The 18,717-nt window shown below is 54.8% G+C and overlaps 2 protein-coding genes across 8 annotated transcripts; one reads left to right on the forward strand and one right to left on the reverse strand.

Annotated features, from left to right (window-relative positions):
* Positions 1-89: 89 nt before the first annotated feature.
* LOC102522586 (galactoside 2-alpha-L-fucosyltransferase 2) lies at positions 90-18,301 on the reverse strand. 7 transcript variants are annotated; one of them, XM_032485620.1, is made up of 5 exons: positions 18,185-18,301; positions 16,873-17,713; positions 16,222-16,281; positions 9,544-9,655; positions 4,117-5,177 (listed from the first exon to the last, which is right to left on the reverse strand). In XM_032485620.1, the coding sequence occupies exons 3-5, from the start codon at positions 16,246-16,248 to the stop codon at positions 4,150-4,152; spliced, it is 1,167 nt and encodes a 388-aa protein (XP_032341511.1). In that variant the 5' UTR covers positions 16,249-16,281; positions 16,873-17,713; positions 18,185-18,301; the 3' UTR covers positions 4,117-4,149. The 7 variants fall into 7 exon arrangements, with proteins under 7 accessions (XP_032341513.1, XP_032341511.1, XP_032341509.1 ...); XM_032485618.1 differs by lacking the exon at positions 18,185-18,301 and having other exon boundaries at positions 16,873-16,961; positions 17,537-18,100; XM_032485621.1 differs by lacking the exon at positions 18,185-18,301 and having other exon boundaries at positions 16,873-16,964; positions 17,537-18,100.
* On the forward strand, positions 11,646-18,569 carry LOC102522843 (netrin-5). The gene is made up of 6 exons (XM_032485603.1): positions 11,646-12,445; positions 15,416-15,604; positions 15,798-15,947; positions 16,335-16,388; positions 16,603-16,683; positions 18,003-18,569. The coding sequence occupies exons 1-6, from the start codon at positions 11,671-11,673 to the stop codon at positions 18,365-18,367; spliced, it is 1,614 nt and encodes a 537-aa protein (XP_032341494.1). The 5' UTR covers positions 11,646-11,670; the 3' UTR covers positions 18,368-18,569.
* Positions 18,570-18,717: the final 148 nt, after the last annotated feature.

Here is an 18,717-nt window from a genome sequence, read left to right on the forward strand (position 1 = left end):
TTATGAGGCTGCTGTAATAGCATACCACACACTGGGTGATTTAAACACAATTCTGGAGGCCCGCAACCTATCTCTTTCAGCACGGGGCATTTCCCCCTTGCGTGTCTGCGTGCCACCCTTCCGGTTGGAGTAAGGGCCCACCCTACTCCAGTGTGACCTTATCTTAACGAATTGCATCTGTAAAGATGCTACTTCCAAAGGTCACATCCTGAGGTGCTGGGTGTTAGGATTTCAACATAGCTTTTGGGAGGCACAGTTCAACCCATAAGAAACATACACTATGTGCTGATACTGTCTAGTGTGCTGGGCTATGAGATCTCTGTCTTGGGAGATAGTAAGTGGTTTCTGTCCTTCTGGGCATCCTTGTGTCCCCTCTGAGCAAGAGGAAGGCTTTTAAGGGCTTGCTACCTTCTGCTTTGGATTTGCAAACACAGTAAGGAGCTTAGTAAATATTTATTGAATGAATTCGTGTAACTTATTTTTGGCAGCTGGCTAGCTCCTGCTTTGACACAATAAAAGTTAACTTCCTCTTTCAAGCAGGGCACTTCAAGCACAGGGAACAGAGCTGGGGGGCCTTAGCATTTGGATTAGACAGAACTCAATACAGAATATCACACTGCTCCATTCGGCTCGCAGATGCCAGCTGGTGCCTGTTCTGTCCACCTGCAGGGCTCTTTCTGGGTAGAGACCTCCTGGCGGGTAACATGAGAGGGTGACTGTGAGCACAGGTCTTCTGAATCTTCCTCCAGCATCTATATGGTACCCAGGACATGCAAGAAAAGATGTGCAGGAAACTAGTGCTCAGTTTCTCGCCCATGGGTGCTATGATCATTCCAGAGATTTCAGCTTCATCCTCCAAGTCAGGGCTGCGAGCAATGTCACATCTCTTCAGTATGTTCTGTGAATCAGCTTGACTTGGACTGAGAACAAGTCCTCATTCCACTAAGCTGGCCCGAATTTCAGCTAATGGGTTCAATGTCGGGGCAAAGTGGGAACGGGGGCGGGGGGTTTCTTTTGTGTAATACCAAAATCCTGGGGGCACCACTCAGAGTCCTGGCGGGAGATGGAACACTCATGGGGGCAAACCTGAGAGGAGTTTAACAGGATAATTTACAAAGATGTGGGTAGAATGTAGGGTAAACTATGAGAGATGGTACAGCTCCCAGGGGCTGGCAACAGTGGGCAGCTGGTACCATCTCTTGGTCAGCAGGGATGGATCTGGGAGAATAAACACCCCAGCTTCACTCTCCTTCCTCTTGTGATTTCTGGACTATGATCCCACTGACCTGGCCAACAGGGAGGCATAGGGCAGGGGAGCCTACAGATCCTATGGTGGCCAGTTTGGTCTGCCTTGACAAAAATACCACACCCTAGGTGGCTTAAACAACAGAAATGTATTCCTCCCTATTCTGAGGGCTGAGAAGTCCAAGATCTGCTGATTTGTTTCCTGGTGACAGCCCACTCCCTGACTGGCAGATCAATCAATATTTGTTAAATGAATCCATGCAATTTATTTTGGCAGCTGCCCAAATTCTGCTTTGGCCCTTATACATCTCTCTCGTGTCTTTTAGAAGGGTATCAATCCCATTCACGAGGGCCCCACCCGTGCAACCTAATCACCTCCCAAAGGCCCACCTCCAAATTCACACTGGAGATTAGGGCTTCAATACAGGAATTTGGGTGGGGGCAGGAACATTTGAGCCACAGCAGATAACATCAGACAGCCTCCCAGGGCACAGAGCAGGGTGGAGGAAGCTGGCGATGTTTGTGGTGGGGCAGCAGGAAGGAACCTGCCACATGAGCGTTTTATTGAAATGGGAGATATGGCTGCCAGCCGCTTCTGCACTCCAATGATGTTGCACTTGACAGATAACCTGGGGTCAGGGCTGAGGTTCCTCTATCCTTCTGGCTTGAGTCTCTCCCAAAGAGAGAATCTGGGAAAATATCCTGGCTAAGGTAAATTATCTTGAGGAGGAAGGGCTGGTCCTGAGAGAATGGAGGAGAAAAGGCAAGGGGACCAAAACCAATCTGACTCCGGGGGGGGGGGGGGGGGGCTGGAAATGGACACTGGGAGCTGTTACGGGCTGAACTGTGTCCCCACAAAAATTCTTATGTTGAAGTCCTACGCCCAGTTTATAGATGTAATTAAGTTAAAGTGAGATCATTAAGTGGACCCTAATTCATTATGACTGGTGTCCTTAGAAGAAGAGGAAATCTGGGCACAGACATGTACAGAGGGAAGACGTAAAGACATAGGGGGAAGAGGTCACCTGCAAACCAAGGAGAGAGGCTCGGAGCAGATCATCCCCTCACAGCCCTCAGAAGGAACCAACCCTGCCAACACCTCGATCTCAGACTTCAAGCCTCCAGAACTGTGAGACAATAAACGTCTGTGGTTTAAGCCTCCTCATCTGTGGTACTTTTGTTATAGCAACTCTAGCAAACTAATACAGCAGACTCCAAGTTAGTCTGAAATAATCCTCATCTGCTGGTGTCAGACCCTCCCATACTGACTCAGGCTGCTCAGTGTGATGGGTGGGACACACCAGATGTGACAGTGTGTGACAAGGTGAGGCTCAGTTGTAAAGGTACTGTTTCTACCTTGGTCTCTTGGGTTTCTCTCTGGAGGGATCCAGCTACCATGTGGTGAGGACACTCAAATAGCCCCACCAAGGTCCACATCAAGAGGGTCTGACCAAGAGCCTCAAGCTAGCACCAACTCGCCAGCCATGGAAGTGGATCCCCCAGCCCCAGGCAAGCCTTCAGATGACTGTGGCCCTCGCGGAGACCTGACAGCATCCTCACTGGGTATCTCAAACAGAACCATTCAGCTAAGCCACTCCTGAACGCCTGACCCACAGAAACTCTTAAGAGATAATGTTATTGTTGTTGCTTTAAGCTACTAAATTTTGGGGTAATTTGTTACACAGCAATAGGTAGCAAATACAGAACCTCTCTCCCCAACTCCCTGCCCCTTCAGACCCTTCTTCTGCTTTCTTTAACATCCTCTTGACCTTACCCCCACACCATGATGACACCATGAAGGACTTAAGGAAGTCAACTGGGGCCCAAAATGGCTCTGGGGAGGTAACAAAATTATTAATCATGAAAGGAGAGGTGTTCAACCTCACGAGTATGCCAAGAAATGGGAATTCAAATAATAAGATACTTGGAAAGTTTAAAACAGGAAAGAGAGGTGATTGAAATGTTTTCTAAACCAGTGCACCTATGTTTGGTGGAAATGTAAATGAACGTAAACAACTATACGTTAACTTTTTCTTAATCTCCAAAAAGGAGTAGCACACCAATAAAAATACTGGTATCTCCATACTTTAAAATACACTGAACACAGGAAAACCAGTACTGTAATCAGTTCATCCAACTTTCGTCCATACTGAGGTTTCTCAGAGTGGCATTAGGTCCTGGGGGCACAGGCAGTGCAGGGTGTGAGGTTATCTGGCCTCCCAGGTGACTGCTGACACGGCCATGCTCCGATCTCTGTGGTCCCTGCCCCTAGGTGGTCCGCCTGCTGCTTCTATGTCATGTAGACTGTGAGTGCCTTTGCCGCTGCAGGAAAGACACCCAAAGCCCAGAGTTGAGTTCTGCCTGAGTCCTGCCATCATTGTCAGGCCCTCCCACACTCCACCAAGGGTATCTCCCTGTGATTCATCCTCTCAAATCCTGTTTTCCTCACATTTTTTCATGGTAAGGGCCCATTAAACCCAAAGCTTTAATTCTCAGCTGCTGAAAACACCCAGCTCCTCTTCATTTGAGGGCAGGAAGAGCCAAACTCTCTCAGGAAGCAACTGCAAGATATTTGGACTCCATGCTCCTGGAGCCATAAAGGAGATGGCCAAAAAAAAAAAAAAAAAAAAAAAGCCTCTCTCTTCTAGCAGTCCAAATGTTCAGGGCGCGCCACTCACATGTACGTTAGCAGCCAACACTCACCCCGTGTTTCCAGGGCACCAAGTGAACTTGCTGCGTGCTCACAAAGAGCTGCATTATTTTTTTTTTTCAGGTGGTATACTAAGTCACCGAGAGGTTGTCTGAGGTCACCCAGCTGGGAGGCAGAGCAGCCTGGATTTAAACTCAGGTGTCCAAGCTCATGCTGCCTGTTAGACCCGAAGACGAGGCAGAAGAGGAGCACGGCTAGGGGTCGTTCCCTCTGGCCTGCCCCAGGTTGGCTGCGATACCCACCCACTCTGGCAGAAAGGCTGCCTGTGGCTTAAAGATCATGTCTAAGGGGGAGTTGGGCAGGGTGAAATTGGCCAGGTAGATGGTGTTCCCACCTGTAAGGTAGGCAGCCCAGATCCCAAAGGTGCCCACTGTGATGACGGTGTGGTTACACTGGATGAGCAGCGCAAAGTCCCTGGCAGGTGAGCCCTGCTGGCCGTTGCCGGCGAACACCACGTCCCGGAGGGAGCCGTTGATGTTCTGCCGGCACCAGGCCATGTCGTCACTCGTGATCACGAAGACCGGGCTGCGGTAGCGGGTCCGAAACCAGTCCAAGGCCTGCTGCAGGTAGCCCTGGTCGGCCAGCACGCCCTTCCACACCCTTGGCATGACATGGACATAGTCCCCACGGCGCACGTGGACCCCTACGAAGGTGGCCTGCCCGGCCCACTTGGCCTGCAGATCCCGCAGAAAATTCTGGGCCTCCTCCCGCACGTGGTCGTGCAGGGTGAACTCCTGGAGGATCTCGGCGCGCAGGTGGTGGTAGAAGGTCCAGGAGCAGGGGTAGCCGGTGAGGCGCACGTACTCCCCTGGGATGTGGCGGTACTGGTCCTCCATCCAGTCGTTCAGTGGGTAGTTCTCCCAGGGGATCCTGCTGGCCGTGGTGTCGTGCAGGACAGGGAGGGTGATTCTGAAGATGGGGGCCAGAGTGCTGTGCATCTGGGGTGGGATGAAGGCTGGCCGCCCATTCATCTTGGCCAAGGCATACAGGGTGGCGTACTCCCCCATCTGGTTCCCCAGGCGGCCTTTGGAGTTGATGGTGAACATGCCCCCGCTGGGCAGGTGTCTGGAGACCAGGACCACATGACCCTGGTAGGCCCAGGGGATGGGCACCAGAGCCAGGCGCTGGTGGCAGTGGAAGATGGCAGACACCACGAAGATGACAAAGAGGAAGAAGATGGTGGACAAGGAAGGGCAAGTGGCCCGGAGGAGTTTCATGGTGGCTGCAGGGCAGAGAGAGGAAGGACTGAAGTCGGGGGGGATGGCTGGGTGGGCAGGAGGTTCATTCGCTCACTCAGCCCCTCCATGTATATCTAGTGGCCTCCATTGTGGAGGTCTAAGAGCACAGACCCTGGGCCTGTTTGGCCTGGGTCTGAATCCCAGTTCCACCCCTTACCAGTGCTGTGTGACTTTAGTCAAGTTACTTCACCTCTCTGAATCCGTTTCCTTGCCCATTAAACACGAAGATTAGGTCAAAACACTTCAAAGTGCCAATATTCAACCATATTTTACCTACACAAACAGCCATTTCATATGGTCTAACCTGACAGAACTACCTTACAGGTAGTGACATTTGTAACATTTTTAGGACAGTGCCAAGCACACAAGAAGTATTCAGTAAGTGCAAAATAAATACGTCTAGAGTATTTACTACATGAATCCTCACTCCTGGGGAGCTCAGTCTGTTAAGGCTGTGTAGTATGGAGGTTCAGAGCACAGACTGAGGCCAGACAGCCCAGCTTTGCATGTGGGTCCTGCCTCCTCCTGGCGGGGCACCTCAGAGTACGTTAGTTAAGCCTCAGTCTCCTCTGTAAAATGGGGTTAACCACAGCCCCTGCTGAGCTGCACTGGGAAGGGCCCCTCCCAGGGTAAGAGCTAAGTGTTTCCTGCCACTGTTGGTGGACGTGGTGGATTCAAGCTGGCTGCAGACCCTTTGACGGTCCTTCCCTTGAGTCTGGGCGGGCCTGTGACTGCCTCAGCCAATCAAATATGGCAGAAGTGATGCTGGGCCCTTTCTAGACCAGGACTTCAGGGACTGGCAGTTCCCACCTCCTGCCTCCGTCACATTCTCTGAGCTGCCACCTCAAGCTGCCTACATTTAACTTTTATATTCACATCTGTGATATTTATGTCTTTATATTACATCTTTTTTTTTTTTTCTGGTAACCACTTCATTTAGATAATATTCAAATGCTATATAATTCACCCATTTAAAGTGTACAATAGCTTTCCGTATATTCACATAGCTGGGCAACAATCATAATTAATTGCAGAAAATTTTATCACCCCAAAAAGGAACCCTGCACACCTTAGCCATTCTCACCCCAATCTTCCCATCCTCCCGCCTCCTCCTTCCAACTAATCTACTTTCTATCTCTGTGGATTTACCTAGCCTGCACGCTGCATGTAAGTGAATTGTACAAGTGGCTCTTCGTGATTGGATTCTTTCACTCAGTGTCCCATGTCCAAGGTTCATCCATGTTGCAGCATTTGTGAGGATGTCACTGGTTTCTTTTCACAGCCGACTGATGTTCCATTGCACGGATATGCCTCATTTTATTATCAGTTCATCGGCTGCTGGACACATGGGCAACGCCATGGGGCTATCAGGAATAATGCTGCTGTGAACACGCACATACGAACCTCTGTGTGGACCCAAGTTTTCATATCCCTCCAGTATTTCCCTAGGAGTGGAATTGCTGAGTCATATGATAACTAAATAACTCTGTGTTTAACAGTTCCAGGAACCGCAGACTGTTCTCCAAGTACCTGCCTCATTTTCCATTCCCACCAGCAGCCTATGAGGGTTCTGACTTCTTCACATCCTTGCCAACACACACACTACAGTCTGTCTTTTGGATCACAGTGGGCGTGCCGTGCGATCTCAGTGAGGCCTATACATTTGAACCCACCAAGATCCCCATCCAGCTCCCGCCCCGACTTCACTGGGCTCTGACTGGGCTCCATGAACCTCAGTTTCCCCATCCTTGTAATGGGGTGGATAATCCCTTCTTCTGGCTTGCTTCTTTTTGAGTCAGCCTCTCCTCCAGCTCTCCCCTGGGCTCCCAGAAACAGTCTTTTCACTCCGGGTCCCCAGTGTGTCCTGACCCGCTTTGTCCTCTCCCTTCCTCTGTTCCCCTGACGACCCACCATGGAGTGTGACCTGAGCAGCTGCACAAGTCCTGAGACCCAAAGTGACCTGCTCTGTGTCCGGCTCTGCTCGCACCAGCTAGAAATTCTCCACAAATTTGAGAAAGGCAGTCTGGCTTTTCATTTTGTACTGAGCTCTGCAAAGCAGATAGTCTGGCAGCCACCTCTGTCCTCGAGTATTAAGAGCTCCCTCTCCTGGCCTCACATCAGCCTGCACAACTGAAAGGCCACTGAAAATAATGACTCAAGGTTGATGCTTCTGTGGTTCCTGCCTGGAGCCAGGCACTGTTTTCAGTGCTTATATCCTGCTCCACAATTCCTTATCTGCCACTTTCCTGAAGATCAGTGACAAAGCCCAACCGGAATAGAACTCGTCTGGGAACAAATCTGGCCTAAAGAGACCTGCAGCTGTTCCTAGACTTGACTTATCCTGGTGTGACTGCCCACATGTTTTGCTGCAGAAACAATGTTTGATTATGGGATGCCACCCAAACTGCGCTGGGGGAGCTGCGTGATATATAACCTATGCACCCCACAAGGGCCTGAAACACGGGTTCTGTAACATGTCTGGTCCAAAGAGTTTCAGATACGAGACTGTAAGCCTGTCCTGGCTCATTTGGTCCTCACGATTTTCCACGAGGAAGGTACATTTTTAAGCCCATTTAACAGATAAGGAAACTACTGCACAGAGAGGTTAAGAAACTCGCTTTGGGTCACACAGGTAGGAAAGAGGGGGAGCCTAGATTTGAACAGACAGTGATTCAGGAATCCGTGCTCTTAATTATGGTCCTTGATTTTTCCGTTTGTCCTGAGGGCGCACACGCCGAGAAACTCTCCTTCCAGTTACTCAGGGGTTGACCTGCCTGGCCTTGTGGGGCCTCTGTGATTTCGGTGACACCAAGGTAGGGATAAAAGATCTGTGGAAGCCCAGAGGTGAGGGTCCCACCCTGCTGAGCCCACTTCAGAGCTGGTCCCTGGGAGATCCTGCCTCCTTTCTGGGGCGCTGTGAGGGTAAAGGTGCCTGATACTTGAGGAATCCCCACACATGTCCCCTTCTCAACTCTGGGAATGTTTCCTCTCTGCTCTGCCTGCTTGTACACCCCCTGCCAGCCACATTCCGGGGTGCTAATCACCTCAGGCAGCACAGGCTATTAAAAACAACAGTGAGGAAGCAAGCTTCCCTCCAGGGAACCTTAGCTTTAGAAACTTCTTGCAGGTGCGCAGGAATAAAGTGAGCCCTAAACCTTCCTCCTGAGTTTCTCTGGCAGAACTGGCCTTTGCACTGGCAACGCCCTCTGCCTGGGTCACTCCTGCCCCGATGCCCAGGGAGCATCTTGCCCTCACCTCCTTCAGGTCTCAGCCCAAATGTCCCCTCTGACGCCCACCCCACCCCATCTACTTCCTTCCTTTCTTTCGCTCCAAACATCTGTCACTTTCCACCACACTCTAGAACATAATTACTGTTACTCTTTGGTGGCCATCTCTGCTCTCTCTGGATGGTGAACCTGACAAGGATGGGGATTCTGTACATGTCACACGGGATCTTCAGCAGAGTGTCACACACAGGGGAAGTCATTCTGAGCTGAATGGATGAGCACAGTGCATGCTGCACTGTGCTACCCTGTCACTCTCACTGCCCGCCCCAGATCCCATATGTCCCTTCTCATTTGGGGGTGTCTCTATCCTCAGTCCCTTTCTCTTTGTAGGTAACATCCTCACAGCTGACTCTCAAATTGGCAGGCCCCTCCACTGCAGTGCGGGTCACCCTGAACTAGAATCACGGATTGCCTGGCTATGTCCTACCACCCCAGATGGTAGGTCCCCAAACGTCTGCTTTTCTCAGTGGGAATTGATGGAAAACGTATTTTTCTAGTCAGACAATTTGGGTATGTAACAGAGTTGACAGCAATGTTGACATCAAAACTTCACGACAGGTATTGAGGCCTCGCAGGAAATATACCATGGCGGAGACCGGCTTGGATCTCTGTCCCTGTCAGGGCCCCTGATTTCTCCCTCTGGCCCCTAGAACCTCTGAGGCGTGAGGCATTCTTATCTCCTCCACCTCGTTGCCACCATCTTAGAAACTGGCCCACGTCTTTGGGTTTTCTGGCGGCTGGTCTGATCCTTCCAGGAGCATTGATTTTTCAGGCTTTAAAGCAACTGGCCTTAATGCTCAGTTAACCCAGAGCTGACAGAAGATTCCAGAGGGGAAGAGGGGCTGGTTTGGGGTCACCCAGCCAGACACCAACCTTCCACTTCAGCATGTGGAGCCCTGAACCCGCCCCGCAGGTCAGCCCCTTCCCCGAGATCACAGCCACCACGTGATGGGGCTGAGCCTGCCTGCCTGCTCTTAGAGGAGCCCGAAGGGCAGGGGGCTGAGTGTGAGTGGAGCAGGGACCTCAGACCCAGAAAGGTCATCTGTCCACTATCCCTTCCTACCTGCCTTGAGCCTGCTGGGCCAGCCGGCTTGGGACTGTCTGGCTGCAGGTCCCTGGAGGGTGACGATGCTCACATCCCACACAGTCTTGGGTGGTGTGGCTGCCAGGGGTCCCTGTGAAGAGAGCAGCGAGAGCGTGGTTGCATTGGACAGGGGACTGGGGTGGGGGTGGTGCTGGATGCTGCCGGCTCTGCTCTGAGCTCCCGCCCAGAAGCCCCACTAGCCTGGGGCCTGAGAACAGCCACTCCGCACTCACTCCCTAGAGCCTACGCTGGAGCCCACGCTGGCCGCCAAGCTCCTGCGGGAGGGAAGAACCTGTGAGGAGCTAAATGCAGAGGACACTCTCTTCCTGGGCGCAGGTTTGGACATCAGGGGTGAAGGGCAGGGTGCATGCAAGAGAGTCAGGGAAAAGGGGCCTGGGTCCTAGGTGGACCCTTACACTGCCCAGGTACTAGGCCTGACTCTGCATCTGGTAGGAGCACAGCTACTCCTTAAGGTCTTTAAGGGGGAGCGACGAGGGGACTAAAGTTCCTATAAGGGGTAGGGACTAGGGCCTGGATATCGGGCCTCCCCGGTGGGCACGGGCTGCCTTCTGGATCCCTCAGGAACACTGGGGAACAAAGCCTGGATGCCCAAGCTGCTAAGAGCCAGAAAGTGGTACCCCGTGAACCACCCAGGCAAGAAAGGAGAGGTGGGAGATGGGGTGAGGTCCTTAACAAGGCGGGTGCTGAAGGACTGGGGCAAATGCCCAGGGAGGAGTGCAAAATGGCGCCAAGCTGCTCCGGAGGCGCAGAGGGCCATGTGCAGCATATGGGGCAGGGGGAGGATGTGATCCCACCCGCACCCACAGGTGCCTAACAGACTCCCAGCTCTGGGACAAACCTGGGTCCAGATTCAGAACCAGAGGCCGTGACAGTGGGGCCCAGAAAAGTTCTAAGGTCCCAGATCTGAGTGAGCTCCTCATTAGGGGCTACCGGCCCAGGAAAGGGAGAGCGCGGGACATTTCAGCACCAAGTCGTTCCTCCCTCCCATCATTTGGGTGTCTAGATTTCTGGCCCCTCCAGTGCCCCAGCAACTGGTCCTGTCCAGTCCTGCCTCTTTTATCTACCGCCTCAGCACCCACTACCCCGACTCCATCTGTTCCCCCATCTGCCTTGGGGACATTAGGACCAGTAGAGAAAGTGGGGGCTCTGATTCTCGGACCCTGAGGCCTAGGATGGCAGAAATTATCAAAAAGTCCTCAGAAATCCAAGCACAGGGTCATCCGATCCCAAGGGACACCAAGGTATCTTCCTTCCTGACCCCACAGGGATACCACACTCACTTCCCAACCCAGAGTGACCCAGACATCCCCATCCTGTTCCTTAGCACACTTCTCTGAGCCTCATACCTGGGTGGGAAAGGGTTAAGGGCAACTGGAGGCTGGGGGTGGGTGGCAGGGAGGCCCCTTTGTTTGGGATAATCCCCCTCCGTGCCCAGGGTGTGGAGAACAAGGTTAGGGCCCTACATGGGAAAGGGCCTCCACTCTCATCCCAGTAGGTCAGGGCCTGGCCTCTGGCTTCTGATCCCTGGGCCCCGGGCTCCCTGGCCCTTCCCCTCTCCTGCTCCCCTCCCTGCCAGCCAGGCCTGCTGCACTGTCTGCTCTCCTCCTGCTCCACGGGTGTCTTTGAGTCCAACTGCCACTGTCTGTCCCAGCCCCCAGGCTCCCTAGGACCAGATCTCCGCAGTCCCTGAGGACTCTGCTGCCTGGCTGCCATCTGTCCAGGCCTCCTGGCCTCCCCTTGTGTCTGTCCTCTCTCCTCGTGGTTCCTTCTCCCTGCCTGGCCCTTCCCTACACTTGAGTCTCCTCCTCTCCTTCTGTCTGTCTTTCTATCTGTGTCTCTATCTATCTCTGCCTCTTTTTCTTTGTCTCAGAGGCTTCCTCAGTCTCTAAATCCCCCTCCCCCTTGTGCCCTCTCTAGGTTTCCCCATCTGTCCCCCCCTCATTGCCCCCTCCCCAGGGCCCCTGCCCCCCGACACTGACTGACAGATAGCTCTGGGGTGTTAAGCTATGGATTAGTTCAGGCAAAATTCTCGATTTGGCTTGCGTTCTTTCCCCTTCGGGTTATGTAAACAGTAATTCTCCCCAGATGGAACTATTTTCCTCGCTTGGAAGCAGCTGGGAGGGGTCTTGGGCAGGGCTGGGGGTGGAATGCCGGGGTTCCTCAGGGAGCCCGGGGAGCAGGGGGGATTCGGACTCCTCTCCTCTCCAGGTACCTGCCTCTGCTGGAACCATGCCCGTGACCTTGGCCCTCTTGCTCCTCCTGAGCCAGGCCAGTGCAGACCCTTGCTACCATCCAGGGGGCCGCCCCCGCTTCTGCCTCCCACCAGTGACCCAGCTGCCTGGCCTGGCCGCCTCCTGTCCCCAGGCTTGTCTCCTCTCCTCAGGGGTGGACTTTGGTCCCGAGGCCACCTGCAATGGCAGTCTGACTCTGGCCCTGGGTGGGACCTTCCTCCTGACATCTGTCAGCCTGCGATTCTGCACCCCAGGACCCCCAGCCCTGGTCCTGTCAACCGCCTGGGCCACCGGAGGTCCCTGGAGATCACTGTGGCACAGACCTGCCTGGCCCCGGGCCTTGGGAGGCCCCGAGAGGGTGACCTTCCGAGCTGCACCCGGCCCCAAGGCCAGAGTAGTGGCCAGTCACCTCCGCGTGGAGTTTGGGGGTCGGGCAGGGCTGGCGGCAGCAGGGGTGAGAGGCCGCTGCCAGTGCCACGGCCACGCGGCCCGCTGTGCTGTCCGAGCCCGGCCACCCCGCTGCCGCTGCCGCCACCACACCACCGGCCCAGGGTGCGAGAGCTGCCGCCCATCCCACCGCGACCAGCCCTGGCGGCCCGCCACTCCCTGGCACCCTCACCCTTGCCTGCGTGAGTCCTGGGTCCCCCATCCTCACTCACCTACCACCTGACCCCATGACCCCAGCATGGGGTCCCTTGTCCCTGAGGGGCAGGAAGCTCTGTCCTTCCCTAGGGCTGCTCCCTCCTTGCTTCCCCCCATGTGCTTCTCCAGACAGGGCCCCTCGTCTCCTCCCCTCACTACCCCCCACCACCTATCTGCCCCGAATCTCTGCCATCCCCAGATTCCCAGCTACTTAAACACTCACTAGGGCCTCCAACCCCTCCCCACACTCAGTCATGAGGATGGGTAACATTTCCTGAGCACTCAGCCCAGGGCCTGGCTTGGGGCACACACTTGGACACTCGGGTGGGATTTATGGACTGGCTGGAGGGGAACAGCACAGCCGCACTCATCTGGACGTCTGGACTCATCAAATCAACCACGTGGGGAAAGTATTCATTAGACATGTATTTAACCAGCATCTACTGTGTGACTGGCAGGTACTAGATCAAGCCCATTTTACAGATGAGGAGACCGAGGCTAGAGGTGGAAAGTACCTTGGGCAAGGACAAATGGCCAGTCAGTGGCAAGGCTGGAAACTGAGATTGAGAGGCCAAGCCCAAGGGTCTTAGCTGGTCCCTGCCAGGCTGTCAGGTGCTGTCACACTAGACGTTCTACAGGCAGACAGGAGCGTGGCCTCAGCAGCCAACCAGCTCAAATCCCGGCTCTTCTGCCTCCTGGCTTTGTGACCCCAGGCAAGTGACCTAATCTCTCTGTGCCTCCATTTCCTCACCTGGAAAATGAGGATAGTAACAGCATTTCCTTTACAGGCTATAGTGAAAATTCAATAATTTAACATCCATAAAGTCCTTGGAATAAAGCTGAATGCAGTACCTGGCACACAGAAAGAGCTTCCTGAGTCCACCAGGGTTACCACTCTCCAGACGAGGGGGGTCAGGCCCAAGGGGATGGGTCTCTTGGTCCAGGTCTCATGGCCAGCAAGGGTCAGACAGGACTGGACTCGAAAACAGCCTTCCTAGATGCTGGGCCAACACCGTGCTCTCCAGCTGGACCAGCACACCCCAGGGCAGCGCAACACCCTCCCTCTCCACACTGTTTCCAGACTGGCCTCCAGAGTCCAGGCCCTTCCCCATCCCTCCAGCAGCTCCCCTCAGAGACAGGCCTCCTCCACTCCCACCTCCAGCCTGCAGCCCTTGCTGGAGGCTCTAAGTGTGTTACTAATCCTGGGAGGTACCTCCAGTCCAACAGGTACGTACACACGTACACACACACACACACACACACACGCTCTTTCTGTCTATACTTCCATGGATCTCACTCTCTCCATCTCCCACATTCTTTGTCCCTCCCCTCTATTTCTTCCTGCAATGTCAAGTGGACTGACAGACTGAACTACTGGCACAGCTCCCCACTCTGTCCGCATCCCCGCTGGGGTCTTCTCTGACCCTCTGTCCCCACCACCTCAGGACTCTGTCCAGTTGGCCCATTCCCACCAGTTAGATCTGAGGCCCCAACAGAGGAGTGAGGGAGGGCAGACTCACGTGGCCTGAGGGTGGGGCTGGCTTCATCCTGGGCCTGGACAGGGCTTGGGAATTGGGGAGGCAGTCCCTCAGAGGATCACCACACCCCCCTGGCTGAGCTGGGCACTGCCCTCTGAGCCTGGGTAAGAGACCACAGGGTTGTGACGGAGAAGGGTCTGGGCGGACACGGTGAGAAGAACTCTTGTGGCGGAGCTATGGGCTTCACAGACACGGTGGCCTGAATATCCCCCCATCCAAGTTCTCTAGAGAGAAGCGAGGTGAAGTGATCACTGTCCGGTCAGAAAGAATCCAAAGCCCGACAGCACTCCCTCATAATCTGAAGAGCACTGCCATCTCTGATGCCTACAAAACCCTGGAGAGCAGAATTGAGATTCCTACTAAATGGGAGGAAATCGAGGCTCAGAGAGGGGGAGTCATTTCTGCAAGAACACACAGCTGTCTCAGCTCCCTGACCTGACCACTACTCCTTGGGGTCCTCAGGACCTGCCCGTCCTGGCCTCTCAAATTTCCTCAAGTCAAAACCCCTTACATCTCTCCAAAGAATGGCCCATGAGCCCCCTCTGTTAGCATCTCACTGGGATTCCTGCTAGAAGTACAGGCCCCTGGGCCCACAGAAGCCCTGGAATCTGAGTTGTTCTTTTTAAACATTTCCTCAGTAATTCAGGTAAGTGGCAAGGTCTGAGAGCCACTGCCTTAGAAAATCTGATCAATGCTCTCCAGGAAAACGTACATGCCTCATGTCCTCATGTGAGCTGTGTGAGAGGCACTGGAGTGTGGCTGCTAGGAGCACAGACTCTGGAGCCAGAAGGCCTGGGTTCCAATCCTACCTCTGACCTCCCCTCAGCTGCAATACCATGGGCAGGCACGGCACCTCTCCGCCTCAGTGTTCGTGTCTGTAAAATGGGGGTGATGATGACAGCACCAGTCTAACAAAGCTGCTGTGAGAAGGAAACACGCCAAACACTTAAAACATGGCACCTGGTATGTGGTCACTCGAAACAGGCCAGCACATGCTCTGTGTCAAGCCTAGGCCTTGAGTTAAGCACTTTATAGCTAGTGGGTTTCATTTAAATCTCATCAGGTAGACACTATAAATGTCATCTGGCAGCAGAGGAAACTGAGCTACAGAAAGGAGAAATCACTTGTCCAAGGAACACAGGGAGACAGTTACACGTAGGGGCCTGACTCGCAGCCCCCGCCCGGAGCCGCCACCCTTCTTTACGCCCACCTCCGGGCTCACACAGACATCCAGCAGCCCTCTAGGGCCTACCCAGCTCCAGTCCACTGCACGGGTTGAAAGAGGAGAAGGAAGAGGTTGTAGGGCCCACATTTACCCAGACCCCCAGGCAGTCTCCATCCTGAGGGCAGCGGGGAGAAAGGTGGGGAAGGGGAACACAGGGCCGGGCCTGACATGCCCCGACTCCACCCTGCCCCTAGCCTGCTCCTGCAACCAGCACGCCCGCCGCTGCAGGTTCAACTCTGAGCTGTTCAGGCTGTCGGGTGGCCGCAGTGGGGGTGTCTGCGAGCGGTGCCGCCACCACACAGCTGGGCGGCACTGCCACTACTGCCAGCCGGGGTTCTGGAGGGACCCCAGCCAGCCCATCACCAGCCGCAGGGCCTGCAGGGGTGAGTGCAGCCTGAAGCCCTGCCGAGAGGGAGGGGAGGCAGAACTTGACTCCTGGGTCTGAGGGTAGAGGGGATTGGGGGTGTGGCTCCTGGGTCTGAGGGAGGAGGGGACAAGGAATTCCAGTCTCCCCAGTCTTGGGGAGAAGAGGCTGGGAGCCTGGACTCCACATCCCTGGATCCTCCCCTCATGTAGCCTGCCAGTGCCATCCTATTGGGGCGACAGGTGGTACCTGCAACCAGACCAGTGGGCAGTGCTCCTGCAAGTTAGGGGTCACTGGCCTGACATGCAACCGCTGTGGTCCTGGCTTCCAGCAAAGCCGGTCCCCTAGGATGCCGTGCCAGCGTGAGTCCTGAGGGACAGGGCCACAAGTCCCAGGTGGGGCGGGAGGGAGACGTCCCAGATCTCCAGTGGGTAGCTGGGGTGAGGGTCCCTGGGAGATGGAAGCTAGAAGCTAGAGGCTGGAGGCTGAACTCTGAGTCCTTTGACATGTGGAGACTGAAATTCCAGTCTCCTCAGTCTGGGGGAGGAAGAGGCTGGACTCCTGGGTCTCAGGGAGGAGGGGGTTGGGAACCTGGACTCCTGGGTCTAGGTTCTAGAGAGGACAAACTGTGCTTACATTCTTTGGCACCCAGAGAGTACCCATTTGAGGTCTGGATGCCTGGATTCCTCAGGGGAGCTGTGGAAGGAGAGGATACCAAAAAGCTAAATCTCTCCTCTGCTCTCTCCCAGGAATTCCCGAGGCAACCACCACCATTGCTACAACTCCTGATGCTTACAGCTCTGGTAAGATAGGCTGGTGTGAAATTCTCTGGCAGCAAGAGGGATCTGGGAGGGGCTGATGTGGCCCCTAGGTGGGGATACAGGGGTGGCCCACTGAGGCGTCCGAAGGGTTCGGGCACCCCAGCTGTCCATCAGGTTGGAATGCGGGATGGGCAGGGGGCAGAATGCTGTAGTCTAGGCCTCAGGAGCCCACTGCAGACAGCCTGACCCTCCCCAGACCCTCGATGTCAAAACTACTGCAATATCACGGACCCCAGGGTATACATGAGCCTTCGGAGGTACTGCCAGCAGGACTACGGTGAGTGCGGGGGAGTAAAAGGGCTGCAGCTGTTCAGGCGTTCTGCTCTACCTCACAGCCACCCCCTTCTCTGGCCATCAGTTTCCTCATCTTAAATGGAAATGGGTGTGGACTGTATCAGGTAAATGACCCTACCTGATCTAGATCCTAACTGGAGAGCTGACAAATGCCAAGGGGGGTGTTCCTTACCTTCCTATATGTCCTCTTCCCTCATATTCTTGGCCTTGTAGAGTTCCACGATGTCCTTCAGCATCATATCTCTGTGGGAGGGTGGTGTTCTCCTCAGGATGGAAGGAGAAAGAGAAAGGGAAATTGGTTGAATGGAAGGGACCCTTGCTCTGTCTTGCCTATCTCAGACCCTCTCTGCCTCCCTTCAGGGTCCCAGTTCTCTTGAGACATAGCCCTACTGCCAGAGACTCATCCCCAGTTTCCTAATCCATCAGTCCACACCAGACCCATGACCTCAGAGCCTATGAGGTCGGGTAATTCTGCTCTCTTGGACACTCAGGAGTTCAGTCCAGCCCCAGTAACTTCCCTCAATGGTATAGGACCCCAGACCTCCCCTCCTTGAGGCTCTTCAACTGGCCACTAGTGTTCTTAGACTTCAATCTTAGACCCCCACCTCCCACAAGGATCTTTTGCCTCATAGATCTAGCTTACCAAGCCAGAGTCCTGCTCCCAACAAGTCTCACCTCACCTCCTCAGAGAGGACACCATGTGAAGCACCACTAGTATGACCTTCCAGCCCCCAAATTAATCCCTAATCCAGATTCTCTCCCCTGGCAAAACCCCTCTTTTCCAAGGGCTCTGCTCCTAACACCTGACCCCGTGGCATTTTAGACCGCAGACCTACCTCTTCTGCCTTGTTCCTGGACCCATTCACTGTAGGGTCCTTCTGGTACCTCCAACATTTAAGTAATTCCTGTATCCTCGGCTTCCAATATTACCTCCCAAGCGCCGCACCTGGCATATCCATAGTGGGCACCTGGATTCCTCTCCCGGTCTGGTCTCCCCTCTTCCAGAGAGACACCTGGAAGGTACCCCTTCCCAATCACAATCCTATAACACAAACTCACATCACATAAGCCCCGCTTTCCTTGCCTTGACCCCTCTCCTCTAGGAGGCCTCACTCTTCATAAAGCAGGGTCAGACCCCCCCCCCCCCCCGACCTCTCAGCCTCAAATGTTCAAGGTCTCTCTTCTTCCTGACGGCATCCTGGAAGTCCATTCTCGGGTCCCGGGCCTCTCTCTACCACTACTGAGCCTATGGGACCCCGGAAGCTCCCCACTGCCCAGGCCTGACATCTCCCCTCCCCGCAGTTCTTCGCGCCCAGGTGCTGGCGTCTGAAGCGGCAGGCCCGGTGTGGCAGCGGCTGGCCGTGCGCGTGCTGGCCGTGTACAAGCAGCGGGCCCGGCCCGTGCGCAGCGGCGGCCAGGAAGCCTGGGTGCCCCGCGCCGACCTGGCCTGCGGCTGCTTGCGCCTACGGCCAGGCACCCACTACCTGCTGCTGGGCAGTGCGGCCGGCGACCCCGACCCCGCGCGCCTGGTCCTCGACCGCCACGGCCTCGCGCTGCCCTGGAGGCCCCGCTGGAGCCGGCCGCTGAGGCGGCTGCAGCAGGAGGAGCGCACAGGGGGCTGCCGCGAACTGCAGCCTGCGACTCCGAGCTCTGAACCCAGGCTTTAGAACCTGGGCCTGCGGTCCTCGAATGCCAAGTAAGGAACTGGAAGCAACCCGGAGCTGAGCCTTTACCTCCACGGCCCGTCCCTCAGCGAGCCAATCAGATACTGCGGAGCTCCTGACGTCAATGGCATGCGCCGGCCCAGAGCAGGCAGGAGGGATGCTGAACTGAAGGCAGCAAACTGCAAGCCGGACTCTCAGTCTCTGGCTAGAACACTTGACCTGTGATCTACGCAGCTATTCCCCTCAATAAAGTCTCAACTCTTGGGGAATCTCCTGATCTGTGCTGAGACGGTCTCTGGGGGGAAAATGAAGAAGGCTTTGAGGAAATCTGAGGAGCCTAGACATGGCTAGAT

The sequence above is a fragment of the Camelus ferus genome, chromosome 9, assembly GCF_009834535.1.
Source record: "Camelus ferus isolate YT-003-E chromosome 9, BCGSAC_Cfer_1.0, whole genome shotgun sequence".
Taxonomy (NCBI): Eukaryota; Metazoa; Chordata; class Mammalia; order Artiodactyla; family Camelidae; genus Camelus; species Camelus ferus.